General features: G+C 51.4%; 1 protein-coding gene across 1 annotated transcript; it reads right to left on the minus strand.

Annotated features, from left to right (window-relative positions):
- Positions 1–14,337: 14,337 nt before the first annotated feature.
- On the minus strand, positions 14,338–16,075 carry EI90DRAFT_3286468 (uncharacterized protein). The gene is made up of 7 exons (XM_039067010.1): positions 15,942–16,075; positions 15,713–15,883; positions 15,464–15,665; positions 15,311–15,410; positions 14,594–15,259; positions 14,504–14,542; positions 14,338–14,442 (listed from the first exon to the last, which is right to left on the minus strand). The coding sequence occupies exons 2-7, from the start codon at positions 15,876–15,878 to the stop codon at positions 14,371–14,373; spliced, it is 1,245 nt and encodes a 414-aa protein (XP_038920736.1). The 5' UTR covers positions 15,879–15,883; positions 15,942–16,075; the 3' UTR covers positions 14,338–14,370.
- Positions 16,076–17,884: the final 1,809 nt, after the last annotated feature.

A 17,884-nucleotide genomic window follows, 5' to 3' on the forward strand; every position in this document is an offset into this window, starting at 1 on the left:
CGGGATCTTGTAGCGCTGAAGCTATGCTCTACACCGCCTTAATTACGAACGGTTATCTTTAGAAATGACTCGGCTATAAAGGAACTTTCTAGACTGTTCTCTAATTGACCCCTTTTTGTGAAGCCACATCATTACTAATGTTCTAGAGCCTTCCCAATTAATTAACTGATCCGCGGACTTCTGAATCACTTCATGCTTATGATCCGAGATCCAGATCATCAATCATTCCTTTGTTCCGATTTATTTGGGCTTAAAATCAAAAAGTTTTGATGAATCATGGGAAAATATACAAGATCCGTTTTTTTAGCATTTTCTCCTCTTCTGATGCGATCAAAAACTGTCCGCCCGCGCCGGGGAATACTCTATCATATGGTATTCGGTCCGCCAGACTTCCGGGCGCCAATATATTTCCCTTGAGTCACATTACCTTTTGTAAGAATTAGCAAATAAATATATATGAATTATAAGGTGTTTCACCGTTTGAGCGATATCTCCGTCAGTTTTGAAGCTTTTAGAATGAAACAAAACCGTGGATAAAGTTAAGAAACAGTCCTTCCAGATGGTAAAAAGATTACAGTCAAAAGTTTACTGGTTCCCGAGATATTTACATTTCTTTCCCAATGTTCCTTCTTATTCTGCCGTCTATGTGCTATTTTCTTGTTGTAGGGATATATTCTTTGAATATTACACCTATGTCAAGTTCTAGGCATGATTGTAGTAGATTAAATCTCATACTACATGGGTGTAGATATTTTATAATGATCTTCTAATGTCTGTCCAGTCTCATAAAGATCATGAGATCTGTTAAACGTCTGAACTTGTCACCTGTTCGTTGACTATTCTGATAGATCATTGTTTTATTCTTTGAATATTATTTCTCCTACAGCGCACGGGATAGCGTGGGAACTTTCTGAGCGAGCAGCTTGCCCAGAATGTTCCCATGGGTCACAGCCACAGTTCTGGGCGAGCAACTCGCCAGAACGTTCCCACGCTTACTGGGCACTGCCACCTGGATGTTCCCTCCGGGTCACACTACACAACTCTAGGAGCTGTATAGTTGTGGGCATGTGACCCATTCCTTTATATAGCAACCATGCGGGGAGATGAGACCTTTACCCTTCTTCTCATCTCATGCCCTGCATAGGCAAGTGTATATATTATCTTTCCTTTTACTATACATCTCATGCCCTGCATAGTGTGAGGACAGGTTAGATGGGGGCTGAGGTCAGGGAGCCTCCGAGTCCGAGGCCGGGCCCTGACACCTGGACACACTGGGCAATGCCCTACACACCAGATGCTCCTGGGATCTCTTATGGAGATACCCAGGCAGATATGGCTGTGCATGTAGATGACATGTGTGAGGCCCCGGCCCATGTCTATATTCCGCCCACAACATCAGTTGATGTTGTGTTGTGTAATAATTATGTCGCGACGCTAATTTAGCGTCGCAGAAGCTTCTCTATTTATTTGTGCCGAGAATGTATAAGATTGTATATAAACCCTCGGGGTAGCTGTAAAAGGCGGATTAGCCTTTACTTCTACCCCATCAATATACAGCCAAATCAAGCGTATACTTAGACGGACTACTGAGGCCTGAGGCGAACGGGGGAACAGAACGTTACTGTCCCCAAACTAGTAAGATAACCTTTCACTTTTTTACGCTCTTATTCTCTTTCCATTCTCGGCACCGCATTACCGGTGCCGAAACCCCATTTGGCAACACGCGCGTCATCGGCCCCTGACAACGTGCGACTTCGATCAAGTTCTCACGCGAACTTGTTGAACGACTCGACACCTCTTCTGGATGTCGTGGAGATACAACACCAGGAGCACATCCAACGCTCCCGCCAACACGGCCGGCCCCTCCACTAGCTGTAGGGCGGAAGATGACACCACCTCAAGTGATGGTGGCAATCTGGGCCTGCAAGGGCCCAGGGATGCGTCTCAGACACGTCCCACCTATATGAGAGACGTTGACGAAGTCACAACGTCTGAAGCCCTTGCAGTGGAGACTCTCGCGGCATTCGTCCCAATGCACGCGTCGCGTCCTCCATCCCCAACCCACTCCCTCACGTCTGAAACGGCACGAGTACTAAGAAATCGCGTCGACCAAGTCGACGACGACATTGCCGACTTGAGAGGCGATGTCCGTAACATGAATACCCAAATCTCTGGGAATAGCGATAACATCGCTCGTCTAGATCGTAACATCATTAAGGTGGAGGAAAGACTTAATGAGAAACTAAACGAAATTCTCCTTGTGCTCTCTCAACGCGACGAGCCAAAGCCACCCGCAGCAACGGTGGATAACCCATCTGCAAACCCTCCAGTGAACCCAACAATGGGTGGAGACCCCATCGTCGTCTCTGACCAGACGAAAAAAACCGCTGTTGAGGCGCAAGCGCCCCAAGAGGTCCCTGTAGTCCCCGTTAACCAAACGGGTCAACCAATCACTAAACCCGCTGTGGAGGCGCAAGCGCCCCAGGAGGTCCCTGTAGTCCCCGTTAATCCAATGGGTCAACCAATCAGTGGGGTCCCCATACCTGGAGGGATCCCCACTGTCTCTGCCGTCGTCACAGAGGCGACAAGTTCACGCACGTCCGTCGAGGTACAAGAATCTGACGGACGTTTTGTTCCCATCTTTAGTGGAACTAAGCCACCTACCCCGTCGATGGCGCCAGTAACCACTGACGCCAAGGGAAAGGGTAGGGAGATCGACCCAGGACAACTGGCTGGATCATCGACTACAGGGGAGAGTGGAACTTCTCCATTCCATCTCAGACCAGGCTTCGTGCCCACGCCGTTCATTCTGTCGTCCCAACCCACGAACGGTGGGGTGAAAATACCACGCATTGACGCTACTCAAACGCGTAATTTCCCTCCCGACCACGGGAGAAAGAAAGCAGTGCCGATGAAGGCCACTGTGGAGACGATACAAGAGGAAGACGGTGACGTGGAAGCCACCAGTGTTCCGTACGATTATTACGCACGGAAAAAACACCCGATCTACATCCAGGATCGTGTAGATGACATTGGCAGACAGCCTGCCAAGGTCAGACCTATCTTCGCTAAGCGTAGTCTCAGCGAATCTACTTTTGACTTTAACGCCCGTCTGGATGCAGACGCAGCATTCGTATACAATGTGGGTCGTTGTCAGGGACTCGTCCGGGGTCGAGGGGGTCCGGGTATAGCGTCCGGGACCGAGAGCCTGGCGGGGGGCAGATCGGGCGTGCGTACTGACAGGCCCGATGTGGGACAGTGGTCCCTGGCCACTTAGACTGAAGTGGAAAGTTGTTATTATTATTAAAGGAGAAATATTGTACTACTTACCTGAAGTGGAAAGTTGAGAAGAAGGCTACTTCTTCGGTTCCCACTTCAGGTTCGTTTATATACATGCGGCTTGGATCACATGACGGATGCCACGTCACCCTCGCACACAGCCGTAACCACCTGGGTGTCTCCGTGGGAGATCCCGAGGGTATCCGGTGCAGGCGCGCGTGCTGGGCACAGCGGGAAGTCGCCCGAGGTGCCCGGGCCGGGTACATGGTGGGCGCGCTGCAGATGGGTCAGTTGTACATTGATACAGAGAAAGTCGTCCATGCAGAATAAAGAGAGAATAAAGGAGAAGTAAGATAAGGAGAAACTGAGGAGGGGAGGATGAGGGGGAAGAAGGGAAAGGGGGAGGAGGTAAGGAAGGGTGGACCGGTGGGGTACCGGGTCAGGTTGGGCCAGGTGGAGCCGGGTCAGGCGGGTGTGCCCTGACAGTCGTGGGGCAAACGGTGAAGACCCTGAAAGACTGTCCCACGGCACAGCACTCAGACGAGTGCTGGATAACTACCACCGATTCTCACAACCGCCTGCGGCTCCAGAAGGGGGCAAGAGGCGTGTAGACCAAGTTAGGTCTAACTCGGGAAGAAGGCCCCACCGTCCGAGTGGCGATGGTGATGACGAGGATGGTGGCGAGGGTGGCTCGTCCTGGCCCAACCCACCATTTCTTGACCCATTTGGCACCGAAGCAAAATGGGAGCCTTCATCCAATTTTCCAAACCGCTCGTCTGTACGACCCGGTTTGTTTGACTCAACCATGCGTTCATACGCAGCACCTGCGGCACAATGTGAGGCCCCGGCCCATGTCTATATTCCGCCCACAACATCAGTTGATGTTGTGTTGTGTAATAATTATGTCGCGACGCTAATTTAGCGTCGCAGAAGCTTCTCTATTTATTTGTGCCGAGAATGTATAAGATTGTATATAAACCCTCGGGGTAGCTGTAAAAGGCAGATTAGCCTTTACTTCTACCCCGTCAATATACAGCCAAATCAAGCGTATACTTAGACGGATTACTGAGGCCTGAGGCGAACGGGGGAACGGAACATTACCGTCCCCAAACTAGTAAGACAACCTTTCACTTTTTTACGCTATTATTCTCTTTCCATTCTCGGCACCGCGTTACCGGCGCCGAAACCCCATTTGGCAACGCGCGCGTCGTCGGCCCCTGACAACGCGCGACTTCGATCAAGTTCTCACGCGAACTTGTTGAACAACTCGACACCTCTTCTGGATGTCGTGGAGATACAACACCAGGAGCACGTCCAACGCTCCCGCCAACACGGCCGGCCCCTCCACTAGCCGTAGGGCGGAAGACGACACCACCTCAAGTGATGGTGGCGATCTGGGCCTGCAAGGGCCCAGGGACGCGTCTCAGACGCGTCCCACCTATATGAGAGACGTTGACGAAGTCACAACGTCTGAAGCCCTCGCAGCGGAGACTCTCGCGGCATTCGTCCCAATGCACGCGTCGCGTCCTCCATCCCCAACCCACTCCCTCACGTCTGAAACGGCGCGAGTACTAAGAAATCGCGTCGACCAAGTCGACGACAACATCGCCGACTTGAGAGGCGATGTCCGTAACATGAATACCCAGATCTCTGGGAATAGCGACAACATCGCTCGTCTAGATCGTAACATCATTAAGGTGGAGGAAAGACTTAATGAGAAACTTAACGAAATTCTCCTCGCGCTCTCTCGACGCGACGAGCCAAAGCCACCCGCAGCAACGGTGGATAACCCATCTGCAAACCCTCCAGTGAACCCAACAACGGGTGGAAACCCCATCGTCGTCTCTGACCAGACGAAAAAAACCGCTGTTGAGGCGCAAGCGCCCCAAGAGGTCCCTGTAGTCCCCGTTAATCAAACGGGTCAACAAATCACTAAACCCGCTGTGGAGGCGCAAGCGCCCCAGGAGGTCCCTGTAGTTCCCGTTAATCCAACGGGTCAACCAATCAGTGGGGTCCCCATACCTGGAGGGATCCCCACTGTCTCTGCCGTCGTCACAGAGGCGACAAGTTCACGCGCGTCTGTCGAGGTACAGGAATCTGACGGACGTTTTGTTCCTATCTTTAGTGGAACTAAGCCACCTACCCCGTCGATGGCGCCAGTAACCACTGACGCCAAAGGAAAGGGTAGGGAGATCGACCCAGGACAACTGGCTGGATCATCGATTACAGGGGAGAGTGGAACTTCTCCATTCCATTTCAGGCCAGGCTTTGTGCCCGCGCCGTTCATTCTGTCGTCCCAACCCACGAACAGTGGGGTGAAGATACCAAGCGTTGACGCTACTCAAACGCGTAATTTCCCTCCCGACCACGGGAGAAAGAAAGCAGTGCCGATGAAGGCCACTGTGGAGACGATACAAGAGGAAGACGGTGACGCGGAAGCCACCAGTGTTCCGTACGATTACTACGCACGAAAAAAACGCCCGATCTACGTCCAGGATCGTGTAGATGACATTGGCGGACAGCCCGCCAAGGTCAGACCTATCTTCGCTAAGCGTAGTCTCAGCGAATCTACTTTTGACTTTAACGCCCGTCTGGATGCAGACGCAGCATTCGTATACAACGTGGGTCGTGGGGCAAACGGTGAAGACCCCGAAAGACTGTCCCACGGCACAGCACTCAGACGAGTGCTGGATAACTACCACCGATTCTCACAACCGCCTGCGGCTCCAGAAGGGGGCAAGAGGCGTGTAGACCAAGTTAGGTCTAACTCGGGGAGAAGGCCCCGCCGTCCGAGTGGCGATGGTGATGACGAGGATGGTGGCGAGGGTGGCTCGTCCTGGCCCAACCCACCATTTCCTGACCTATTTGGCACCGAAGCAAAACGGGAGCCTTCATCCAACTTTCCAAACCGCTCGTCTGTACGACCCGGTTTGTTTGACTCAACCATGCGTTCATACGCAGCACCGGCAGCACGAGTAGTGCCTGATCCATCTGAGTTCATGACTCAGCTTCTTGAATCTGCACGCCGAAGTGTGGAGGTCCGAATCCTGCAGCCACTGCCTGCAGATGTACGCCCAGAACTGCTCAAGAAGATGCAGGGACTGACTCCGACCATCAAATGGTCTGGAGAGAATAACTCGAAGATATTCCACAACTGGCTGCACTCCTGGCTAGCCTATATGTCGTCGTGTGGGTGGAAGGGTGAAGCTTACAACGAGTTTCACGTCCACACTTTGACAACCGCCGTTGAAGGCGAGGCACAAGACCTCCTGATGCACTATATACGCATTGGAGTGCAGAACAGGGTAACCCCCCCATTCTGGGATCTACTAGAGATCCTTATCTGCACCTTCATCAAGAAGTCTGCAGCAGTAGCATCCACGAAAGCGTTCAAAACGCTTTCATACGATTCCGCGAAGGGAATCAAACACTTCTATAACCAGCTGTATCGTGCAGCTGGGGAGATGATCACGCCTCCTGACCAGGCAACGTTCAATGAACGTTTCCTGAACGCCATCCCTGGCGAAATGCGTCGGGAGATGGTTATGCGCCACGACATTTCCGTGGACTACACAACGAAAGACGAGTTGTGGACCGCCGTGCTCCGCTTGGACCACGCGTACGATTCAATTAAGGCGATCTCTGCGTATCGTAACGACTTGCAAGCGCCAGCCGCGTCAAAAACGACGCAAAAACAAGCCAACGCCGCAGCAGCACCCAAAAAAGCTGCTGATTCTTCGTCCGCCAAGAAAGTGTACAAAAACACATTCGGGGGAAACACGTCAGCTCTGAAGAGCGGACAACGCCCAACCTTCCGTGCGAGCTATTCGCCGGCTCCAAAAACAGAGAAATCGACGTCGTCTACAGCGACGAAATCGACGCCATCCTTGGATAAGGATGGGAAACCGCGTTGTTTTAAATGCGGGAAAATAGGCTATCAACGTGATTGCCCAAATCACGACAAGCCCAAACCGCGCATGTACAACATAGCGGTCGAGTCTGACGAACGAGACCTACAGGACTCGGAGCCTGTAGAAGAACCGGAAGGTGTTGAAGATCCTGCAGAGGTGCAGGACTATATGGCCGACGATGAGGCGTTCGACGATAAACTCGTGGACGACCCATACGATCCCAACCTCCTCGCTGAGGCGGAGGAGGAGTACGTAGAAGTGGACGCCGACATGTTCGTCGGTGCTATGACGTTCGTGGATCCCACGGACGAAAACTTCTCCATTAAATTAGCGTCTGCTCGGCAAGCAGACAAACTGCCATCTGATGAGCAGATAGTAGCTGAGCTTGTCGACGACGCGGTAAAGACCTACAAAAGGGACGGTGTTATACCGGTCCCAAAATCTTCATCGGGGAAACCGTCAACGCAAAGTGTGACGAGTTCTTCAGTGCCTAACAAGCTTCTGAAGAAAATCCCGCCAATATTCGACGCGAAGTTTAGAATCTCACGAGAGGCGGGTAAATACCCTGAAAACCGCAGCGCCGACTTAAGGCGGACGCTCACCGGCGAGGTTAACATCGCCGGGGTAAATGCCTTTGTCCTATTTGATAGTGGCGCTGAAACAGACGCCCTATCTCCAGATTTTGTCCGAGCAGTTCACATTCCACTGCTCGAGTTGCCAAACCCCTTGGTTCTCCAGATGGGGACCAAAAACAGTCGTTCGTGCATAATGTACAGCACGAATACTCCCGTAACCATTCACGGGGTTACGTCTACTCACTATTTTGACGTCGTCAACATTGACCGCTACGACGCCATTCTCGGAGCTCCGTGGCTGAATGCCAACGGAGCGTGCCTCAATTTCGAAACTCACACCGTCCACATAAAGACGGGCGACATCAAAACGTTTGATGTCCTGACGGAACGGGGTAAAACCTCAGTGGGGGCTGCTGCACGCGGTCGCCCCAAACTTCCCCGTGCACCGAGATCCGAACTGTCATCTAAACAGACGGCATGACGCAGTACGGCGAAGGCTGGAAACCCTTCGCCACGCATCCTTGCCATCTCCGCTCAAAAAGACGCAGATACCTCCCAGTGGCCCAATCACTGGCCAAGCCCGAGGTCGAAAGATCTCAGGCTTCCCGACTGTTCCCATTTGGAAGGTCTGCCAATGACAGACCCTGAATTCGTGCCACTCAGGAATTGGTGGCGTGAACGTTTCAAAGACGTCATGGCGCCAGCCCCTGAAGTACTACCTCCGTTCAGGGAGGTTAACCACCGGATCAACTTGATTGATCCGAATAAAAAATATATAGAAAGAAGGGCTACGTGCCCTCAAGCTCTCGAACTGCAGCTTCGAGAAAAGATCGCTCGTTATGAGCGAGCCCAATGGTGGGAACGCAACGGCGGCTCCACTTCTTTGTCTTGCAAAGAAGGACAGTTCTTTACGGACTGTAATCGATGCGAGAAATCGCAACGCGAACTCCATTCTCGACGTCACGCCCATGCCTGACATGCGTTTCATCATGGATAGTATGGCTCGGGTAACTTATCGATCAAAGATCGATATGACAGACGCGTACGAACAGATTCGTATCGAACTGGACTGCGTACAATACACGGGGATGAGTACCCCGTACGGTACTTTCATATCGAACATGCTGCAACAAGGGGACTGTAACGGCCCTTCCACGTTCCAGCGCGTTTTGACTTGGATCCTAAGGGACCAAATCGGTCGAGCCGTCCACATATGGTTCGATGACATCTTCACTGGAACTACGTCAGTGAAGCAACACAACGAGAAATTCTTGTGGATATATACTCGTCTAAGGGACGAGAAGCTCTATGTAAGCCCAAGAAAATTTGAGCCATTCGCCCCTGTACTCGACATACTGGGGTGTAAAGTGGACTCAAACGGAATCCACGCAGATTCCGACAAACTAGAGAAAATAAGGAACTGGCGAACGCCAGAGAACCACACCGAGGTTCTGCGATTCCTAGGGCTCATTGAGTACCTAGCGAAATTCCTACCCAACGTCAGTGCATACACTGGACCGTTGCAATCCATATGCACCAGCCATATGCCGTTCCGCTGGAGCGCCCTACACGAAAAATGTTTCGCGCAGATCAAAATAATCGCGTGCAAGACGCCGATTCTAAAGCCCATAATCTGGGATATACCGGATTCAGAAGACCAAAACAAGTACCGTGTCTGGGTGATCACCGACGCCTGCCCCGCTGGCGTCGGGGCCGTGCTCGCACAGGGTGCAGAATGGCAAACCTCTAACCCTGCTGCGTTTATGTCGAAGAAGTTCACCCCGACTCAACGGGCGTATTTCGCCTATGAGCTAGAAGCTCTAGGCGTTCTGGAAGCGCTCACCAAATGGCTGGACGAGCTGACTGGTGGGCGGAAATTCACTGTGGTCACTGACCACAAGGCGCTTACTTACTTCAAAGAGAAGAATCACACTGCGCCGCGTCACATTCGTTGGCAGAATTTCTTTCACGGTTTCAATTGTGACATCGTGTATGTACAAGGCCACACAAACAAAGTGGCTGACGCCCTGTCGCGATACTATGAGTCCTCGTCAGACGAGGATGTCCACTACGACGATTACGTATCCGCAGACATACGAATTGATAAAGAGGGCGACGATCTGCCCTTGGCGCGTGCTGAGGAAGCATGGGAATTACTACACCTGCACAGGTTGAGACTGCAGTGCATACGGCTGGGCGCGTCCCACTCTATCGGAGACGCTCAAGAGCCACGAGATCTCGAGGCATCCGTGCTCGATCCCCCTGACGATCGTCAAGGGAGGAGGGAGCTTTCCCTCGAAGATGTACTGCCGCCATTGGCAGAGCTACGTCCTCATGTAGAGGACAAAGCTTTCATCGCAAGTGTGAAAGACGGTTACTCCAAACACAATGCTTGGAGAGGGATCCTGGCAAAACCTGGGGATTTCCCTAGGTTCTCGATCGTCGATGGCCTAATTTTCCGTCTGAATGATTCAGGCGAGCCACGACTTGTCCTCCCTGAATCTATTCATAAAGGGGAGAGGATAACGGGCATCGCGATCGAGCACGCACACCGCATCCTTGGTCACCTCGGCGCCAAGAAGACGCTCGAGTACATACGCAAACACTACTGGTGGTCTTCGATGTCAAAAGACATCGAGAAATTCTGCACGTCCTGCGGGACGTGCCAGACGACCAAGAAAAGCAAACTCAGATATCCGGGACTGCTTCACCAGCTCCCGGTCCCTGAGAAACCTTGGGAGTCAATCGCCATGGATTTCGTCGGACCATTCCCGACGAGCCTGAGTTATAACTACCTCTGGGTAGTTCTGTGCCGACTAACGTGCCAGGTTCACCTAGTGCCTGTGACGACCCAGGTCAAGACTATTGAACTGGCGCATCTGTTCCTGCAACATGTCGTGCGCTTGCACGGCATGCCAACATCCATCGTGTCAGACCGTGACACGAAGTTTACGTCTCAATTTTGGACTGAGTTACACCGACTCATGGGTGTTAAACTCAAGTTAACTACCGCATTCCATCCTCAAGGGGATGGCCAAGCAGAACGAGCGATCCAGACGGTGGTCCAGATCCTTCGGTCATTCGTCCGACCCGATCAGCGAGATTGGGCCGTGCATATACCTATGGTAGAATTCGCATTGAACTCAAGTGCGAACAAATCAACGGGATTCGCCCCGTTTGAGTTGGTATACGGATACCTCCCACAAATGACCGTGTCTCTGCCGTCATCCGAATTGCCGGGGGTGAAATCCTTTGCCCAGTGGGCCCTGGACAACATCCAGGCCGCTCACGACGCTATTATTAAGAGTCGTGTAGAACAGGCTATCCAGGCGAACTGACATCGGCGCCCTGATTCCCCAAAACTGAAGAAAGGGGACTACGCATATCTTTCAACGAAAGATCTGAACCTCCCCAAGGGGAGGGCGCATAAGTTGTTGCCAACTTATATTGGCCCCTACGAAATACTGGAGGTATTTGAGGACTCATCAAACTACGTCCTCAGGCTTCCCCCAGTGTTGACGCAAAGAAATATCTTTGCGAAGTTCCACGTCTCACGGCTCGCACCTCATGAGCCGAATGATTCTGTGCTGTTCCCTGGGCGCGCCGTAGAAGTGTTTTACGACTTTGGCGACGACCCAGAACGGGAATACCAGGTTAAGGAAATCGTCGACCATCGATGGGACGACGATAAGTCTTTATGGTTCCGTGTCCGATGGGGACTTGGTGACCTTACTTGGGAACCCTTGGCCAACGTAAACGATCTAATTGCGTTGGATGACTACCTAACAGTACAAGGGGTAGAGAACGTCGAGGAACTGAACCGTCAACGACGGGATCAGACGCCGGACAATAGATCCAGCGGACCATCACGACCACGGCGTGAACGTCGCCTACCGGTCCGATACCAGCGGATATCAATGCCTTATCACGGCCAACTATGGCGTTGAAGCCATGAGTTGCCTAAACTGGCAAGTCCGGGAATATCCGAATAATATCGGATAAATGCGACGAAAGCGGGATCAATTCCTGCTTCCTACCATCAAATTTGAAATCGCTCAAATGAACGCGACTGAATCCCCCTCGCTGATTCCTCCCTCGACCTTTCCCCCATCAAGGAGGCCCTCGTAGACTCCAGTCCAAACTCCCCACCTGTAAGTCCCATCACGGATGCTGCCATGTCGTCAATGGACGACAACTCCACAGTCGCTCAGACTGTCACCCCTGGAACGCCCAGCACGGGCGTTTTAACCCCAAAACAGGACCATTTGGTCCTGCCCACTCGCGTAAGCGCGAGTGAGAAATACCCCCACCTGCCGCGTTCCACGCAGACAGGGCTCGATCAACTCGAAATGATTACAGAAGTCGTGTGGGCCCGTATCGAGAAGAAACTCGAGAAACGCAAAGAGACTACGTTCGAAGACGAACGTAGGAGTGATGAGCTCGATGAGCTCAGGAACAAGTATGAGATGCTGCAGAACGAGGCCGACGACCTGCGTTCTGAAAACGACCGTCTTCATCGACGGGTCGAATCCCTCCGAAAGGCCAACGATGAACTCAACGAGGACGTCTTTAGAGTCGCGCGCACGGCGAGGGGACGCCCTGCGTCTCCCAAACCTGCCCCGATCACATCTTCTGCTCCCTCGTCGTCACGGCCCACTGTTCCCCAAACCATCGTTATCCCCGGGGTTGGCCCGGTGGATCCTGCGTCGGCCAAGTCTGCGCCGTCGAAGAAAACCACCTCTTCCAAGAGATGGGCCCCCACGTCCGACGATGACGAGATGGAAGGCGAATGGGTCGTCGACCCTGATGCCCCGTTCGAAGAATTCGTCGCGAACCGTCCACCCGGCTACCATTACTACGAGTACTACGATGCCAAACTCACTGAAGTGCATGGCGAACCCCTACCCCCACCGACATATTGTCGATCGGTGGCCCTTCCTACCCGCTTCTACGACATCGACCATGTCGATAGAATCGAATTCCCAGACGCGGCTGCGCTCGTCCGCGACAAAGAACCTAAGTGGTTCGAGTTGGTTCGTAACTACATACACACCGAAGAGGGTGTGAGGTTCTATGCTACAATGTACCATCTTGCCTGGTCGTTCAAGACGGGCAAGCCCTCGCAAGAGGACGTCGACACCTGTACCGATTGGTACAGGGTGGCTACGAACAACCGCGCCTCACGAATGCGTATGTCGTGCGACGACATTGAGACGGAGGCGAAAAGACTTCCCGACCAGTACCCCCCGGCTCGTATTGCATGGATGTACATCCTCGCGTGTCGATGGATAAAACCAATGACTGACGACGCTCGTGAGCGTCGTAAAATTCAACGCCAGGAACGAGCACTTATGTACTCGAACCCTCCCCCAACGTCGTACTCAAACCCGCCTATGATGTACGCGAGCCCACACCCTGTGGCGTATTCAAACGCCCCACCTCCGCCGCAATACCCCCCTCCGACGTATGCACACTCGTCGGTGTACGAATCCGCCCACGCACCACCAGTGCGAGGGCGTGCGCCCTCTTCTCATGGACGTGGCCATCCCGCGCACCATGTCCATTATTCGCACCGTCGTCAAGACGAGGATTCGTCCATGAACGACGCTGATGTCGAGACTCGTCACTACGACGACAACTATCTGAGTGACGATGTCGCCGTCGATGCGGCTAGGTCCACGACGACTCGTAGGACCACGTCGAATCGCCCATCCGGCTCTGGCCCGTCCAGGTCAGCGCCGCGTAAACGAATGAGGAACTGACCCCCCCTCATCCATACCTTCGTCAACGACAAGGCCGTCGTTGATCAATAATCTCTTACCTTCGTCAACGACAATGCTGTCGTTGATTGTCTATTCTGTACCCTTCGTCCTTCGTCAACGCAATCGTCGTTGATTATTCATTTTCTCGTCGGCGACAACTCTGCCGTCGACGACCTACACTATCAACATCGTCACGGTGGACGATGGTATTTAATAAACTCACAACGACGAGAAAGTCGTTCCATCGTCGACAACACTGTCGTCAAGATCTGGGTGCATATGTTCCAGGAGAAACTCTAAGTGGGCTTCGCCTACAAAATACTATTATAGCCTCCTGCAATGAGTGTGCCCCCGTTTGCATACATTCTTCGTATGTAGAACGTAAAAAAAAATTGAATTGATTTCTTTAAAAATGCTTGCTTTCCCCTGGTGTATATATGCTAGTACCCTGTCTGCGATCTAGTATCGCAAGGGAGGAGGATGTGAGGCCCCGGCCCATGTCTATATTCCGCCCACAACATCAGTTGATGTTGTGTTGTGTAATAATTATGTCGCGACGCTAATTTAGCGTCGCGGAAGCTTCTCTATTTATTTGTGCCGAGAATGTATAAGATTGTATATAAACCCTCGGGGTAGCTGTAAAAGGCAGATTAGCCTTTACTTCTACCCCGTCAATATACAGCCAAATCAAGCGTATACTTAGACGGATTACTGAGGCCTGAGGCGAACGGGGGAACGGAACATTACCGTCCCCAAACTAGTAAGACAACCTTTCACTCGCTGACTCAAGCACTTCAACCTCAAGCAGCGGAACAAATTATATTACATGCTTGTTGACAGGGATTACATATTATTCGACTTTATAAACCCTTTGTTGGCAGACCAATCCATATCTTCACCCCCATGTGCACTGTCCTAAGGAAGCGTGTCCGTAAGAGACAGGAATCCGAGACCAAAAAATGCCTCAATAGCATACCTCCGTTACCTCCTTGGCAGGCTGCGTGATGTGCTCCTCCTGGATTGAGGAAAGGGAGGATGAGCGTCTACTACTGATCTTGCTACTGACCTCAGCATTCCTCCTCTGGCTGGCTGTAGCAGAATGGCTTGGCTCTTGCGAGCCCTTTTCAACTCGACGGGGGCGCTCTTTAACCTGGCGCACCATGAAATCCGCCTTACGATTGTCAAGGATAAATTGGAGGATCAAACGTTGAAATGCCTCGCTAACATATTGTGGTGCATTTCGCGTTTCAGAGTCCTCCAGCCAATATCTGTCAATGACAAGAATCTCGGCGAGCCTGACAAGCAAAGGCCGCAGTGGTTTGTAGTAGAGGGTGTGGATGTCGGTCCCAGTGCCCTCGTCCGGCTCTCCGGGCCCGCTGGCCAGGTCACGAATCAGTCTATCCCAACGATCTCCTGTTAAAAGCGACCAGGTGGAGTGAGCAATGAATTCATCTGGCTCCCCTTTGGGTTGCACAGTCACCGTCCAGTAAAGGAGTAACCACCAGATAGACTCCGTGTCGTGATCAAGTTCATGCCTCCATTCACGATTGTTACAATCACCCGGGTGGTTGATGAGCATTCTAGGTGGTGTGGATGGGAATTTAGCAACACGGTCCGGGTGGGCCAAAGTATAGGGTTCAGGACTATGAGGTACTGCAGCGAGAATCGAGGGAATGTGAAGTGGCACTGGTTTCCTCAGTTGAAGGGCACAGGCCATGAAGACAGGGGTGCCCTGATAATGCAAATGAAATAGGTTACAAAGAGAAGATAAGACACAACTGACCGTTCGTTCAGTTCGCTTGTGCTCAAGACTCTGTTTTCTTGTAAGATGTTCACCATGGTTGAAATCAATGAGCAGTGCCGATGTTTCGCAGGGATCACAGCTAGGTTCAGTCTTGCATCAGTGACCACCCCATTGCCCCATACTGCAACATACCTCTCATTGAGGAGATACTTAATGAAGCAAAGGGATGAGCCTGTGGCAGTGACTGTAACCGCCTGGCTTGCTCCACCAAAGTTGGCATGTGGAGTACTACAGGCAATTGTCGTCGGGGGTGACTTATCATCAATATAAAGAACACTCCCTTTGCTAATGTCGCGATGTAGGATTTGGGATTCGAAACGTAAATTCCGCAACACTGCAGACATGTGAATATATGGAAGAAAGCCAATAAGACCAAAATACCTTCCATGACATCATATGCGGTCTCCAACATCTGCCGCAGAGTAGGGATGCTCATGAAAGGTTTCCCAAATTGCCGCAGTCCCGTGAAATACTTTCTTCTGGTGTCACCAAGGGGCAGAGGAAGGTCAAATACATGATGGTACACCATTTCAACCACGCCAGGCATTTTCCCTATGATGGAGAGGATCGTGTGTTCATCGAATCTGGTCCCAACTCGGTCTTTAAGCACCGTTAAGAGTTTTCCCTGAACCAAGACTTCAGAGTCTGGGCTTGAGAGGACATGCGTGTGGGTCTGAAAGGGATTGCTGGCATAGATGGGAGTGAAGTTGGGGCACGTTATTGTCTCCCCTGGCTTATCCCCAGGGAGGCACACAGTATATGGAACAAAATTGTCCACTGCAGGGCACTTCGTATACCTTGCATCCGCAAAATGATCTGGCTTGTAAAGACGATAGATATGTTAGAATTCTTGGTATTATGGTGTTCGCTATGACCAACTCACGTTTGGTGATGTTGAGTCGTGTGGCGTTTAGATTTACACCTATTGCCTTTCTTGGTGGCGTCCGTGCCAAAGTCAGTGCGCATTCATAGCGCCTGACTATAAAACCCCAATTTTTGGACAACCCAACCTTCCCTCAGTTCACGTACAACTGGACTGAGGTATGTTGGTTATATCATGTTTTAAATCATGTACTAAACATTAGTCCACCAGCGATAAACTCGCTAGGTGATTACTTTTTAATCTATTCTAGTTCACGTACAACGGGACTGAGCGATAAACTCGCTAGTCCAACATTTCGTCTTATAAGATAATGCTGTACATCAGATGGGGAAGAAGTTTGTCGTCCCACTCGAGTTCGAAACTGCGTATGCCATAACCCCCAATTCCAAAAAGAAACAAGACATTCTTTTTGGAGGCGAGTAATCCTTGCATGATGGCATGATGTCACCTGATGTCCGAGTCACAAAAGTATAAAAATCTTTTCCAGGCTTATCTTCACACGATATGTGATTCAACCGCGGTTCCAAGGCTGCGAGGCTCGTCACGCACAAGATGACTCGTTCGATAGTTGTTCATCTACACTTACGAGCGGGCTAAAGTCTGAGTATTCTAATCCCTCTTGATCGGCTCGAGAGGAGTCCAACGATAACTTCGTTGAGCGACGTACCAGAAAAGCCACTCCATCTTCCCCCGTCTAGTTGAAAGACAGCCCAGAGATACTCTGCGAGTTTTTCCCTTCAGAGTGGAGGGAATGGGATAGTGGTAGAGTGTTGAAAATCGTCGCAGGGATCGAACCGTCCTTTCTACCCTTTTTTTTCCATTGTGGTCATCACGACCTGGAAAAAAGGGGGCGGTCACTTTGGTGCAATTCGCAGCGCAGTGGAAAGATGCTCGTGTCATCCGATGCGAGCTTACCACCGAACTCGATTCAGATTACTCTGGGACCGCGGTTGACAACTTCATCGATCACACACGAGATATGTGTTGTTCGTCATAATTTTTCCAACCCCCCTTTGGGGAATCTGAGTCTGTCTATGATGGGAGTATTCTCTGACCTCCGATCTCCTTTGATCTCTTTGTGCAGAGCAATACCCTTAACTCCGTCGGATCCAGTGCGTAGATGTCATGCCGGTGACTCAGTGGCTTCCGATGTGTAGAGTTTACACACTATTCTATTATATCCGGCTTATGTGCATGATAGTCGGACACCTGTACGTTAATCACTTCAATCCTTTATTCTGGTTTTATTGGTGGAACAAACATTTCATGTGTCGGCCTCTCTCCAGATACTCTCATAAACTCCCAATCTAGGTTTCAGCCAATTCGTCACTGCATATCTGCGAATGTTCTCACCATAAAGCCCAAGAACCGCAGAACGTTGACAACAACAAACTGGGTAATTCATCCATGAATGTCCGACAGATCCATAACCAAAGGCACCAGAAAGGGCGAACCCAACATATCCCTGTTCCAGAATCCGACATGCCTCGCGAGCCTTCCCAACTCATTCCCTGCAAAGGCTGAGGGGTGTGTTACACCAATCACGGTTGAAGTGGGTTGTGCACCATCTTATTGACCATGGTCTCAACCTCCGCCCATGCTTTTTGACATTCGAGGGCATAAAGCAGGGGCGATCGTGAAACCCGATCCGCCTACCACCTGATGTGTCC

Source organism: Cantharellus anzutake (genome assembly GCF_015039405.1).
Source record: "Cantharellus anzutake strain C23 chromosome Unknown EI90scaffold_7, whole genome shotgun sequence".
Lineage (NCBI taxonomy): Eukaryota > Fungi > Basidiomycota > Agaricomycetes > Cantharellales > Hydnaceae > Cantharellus > Cantharellus anzutake.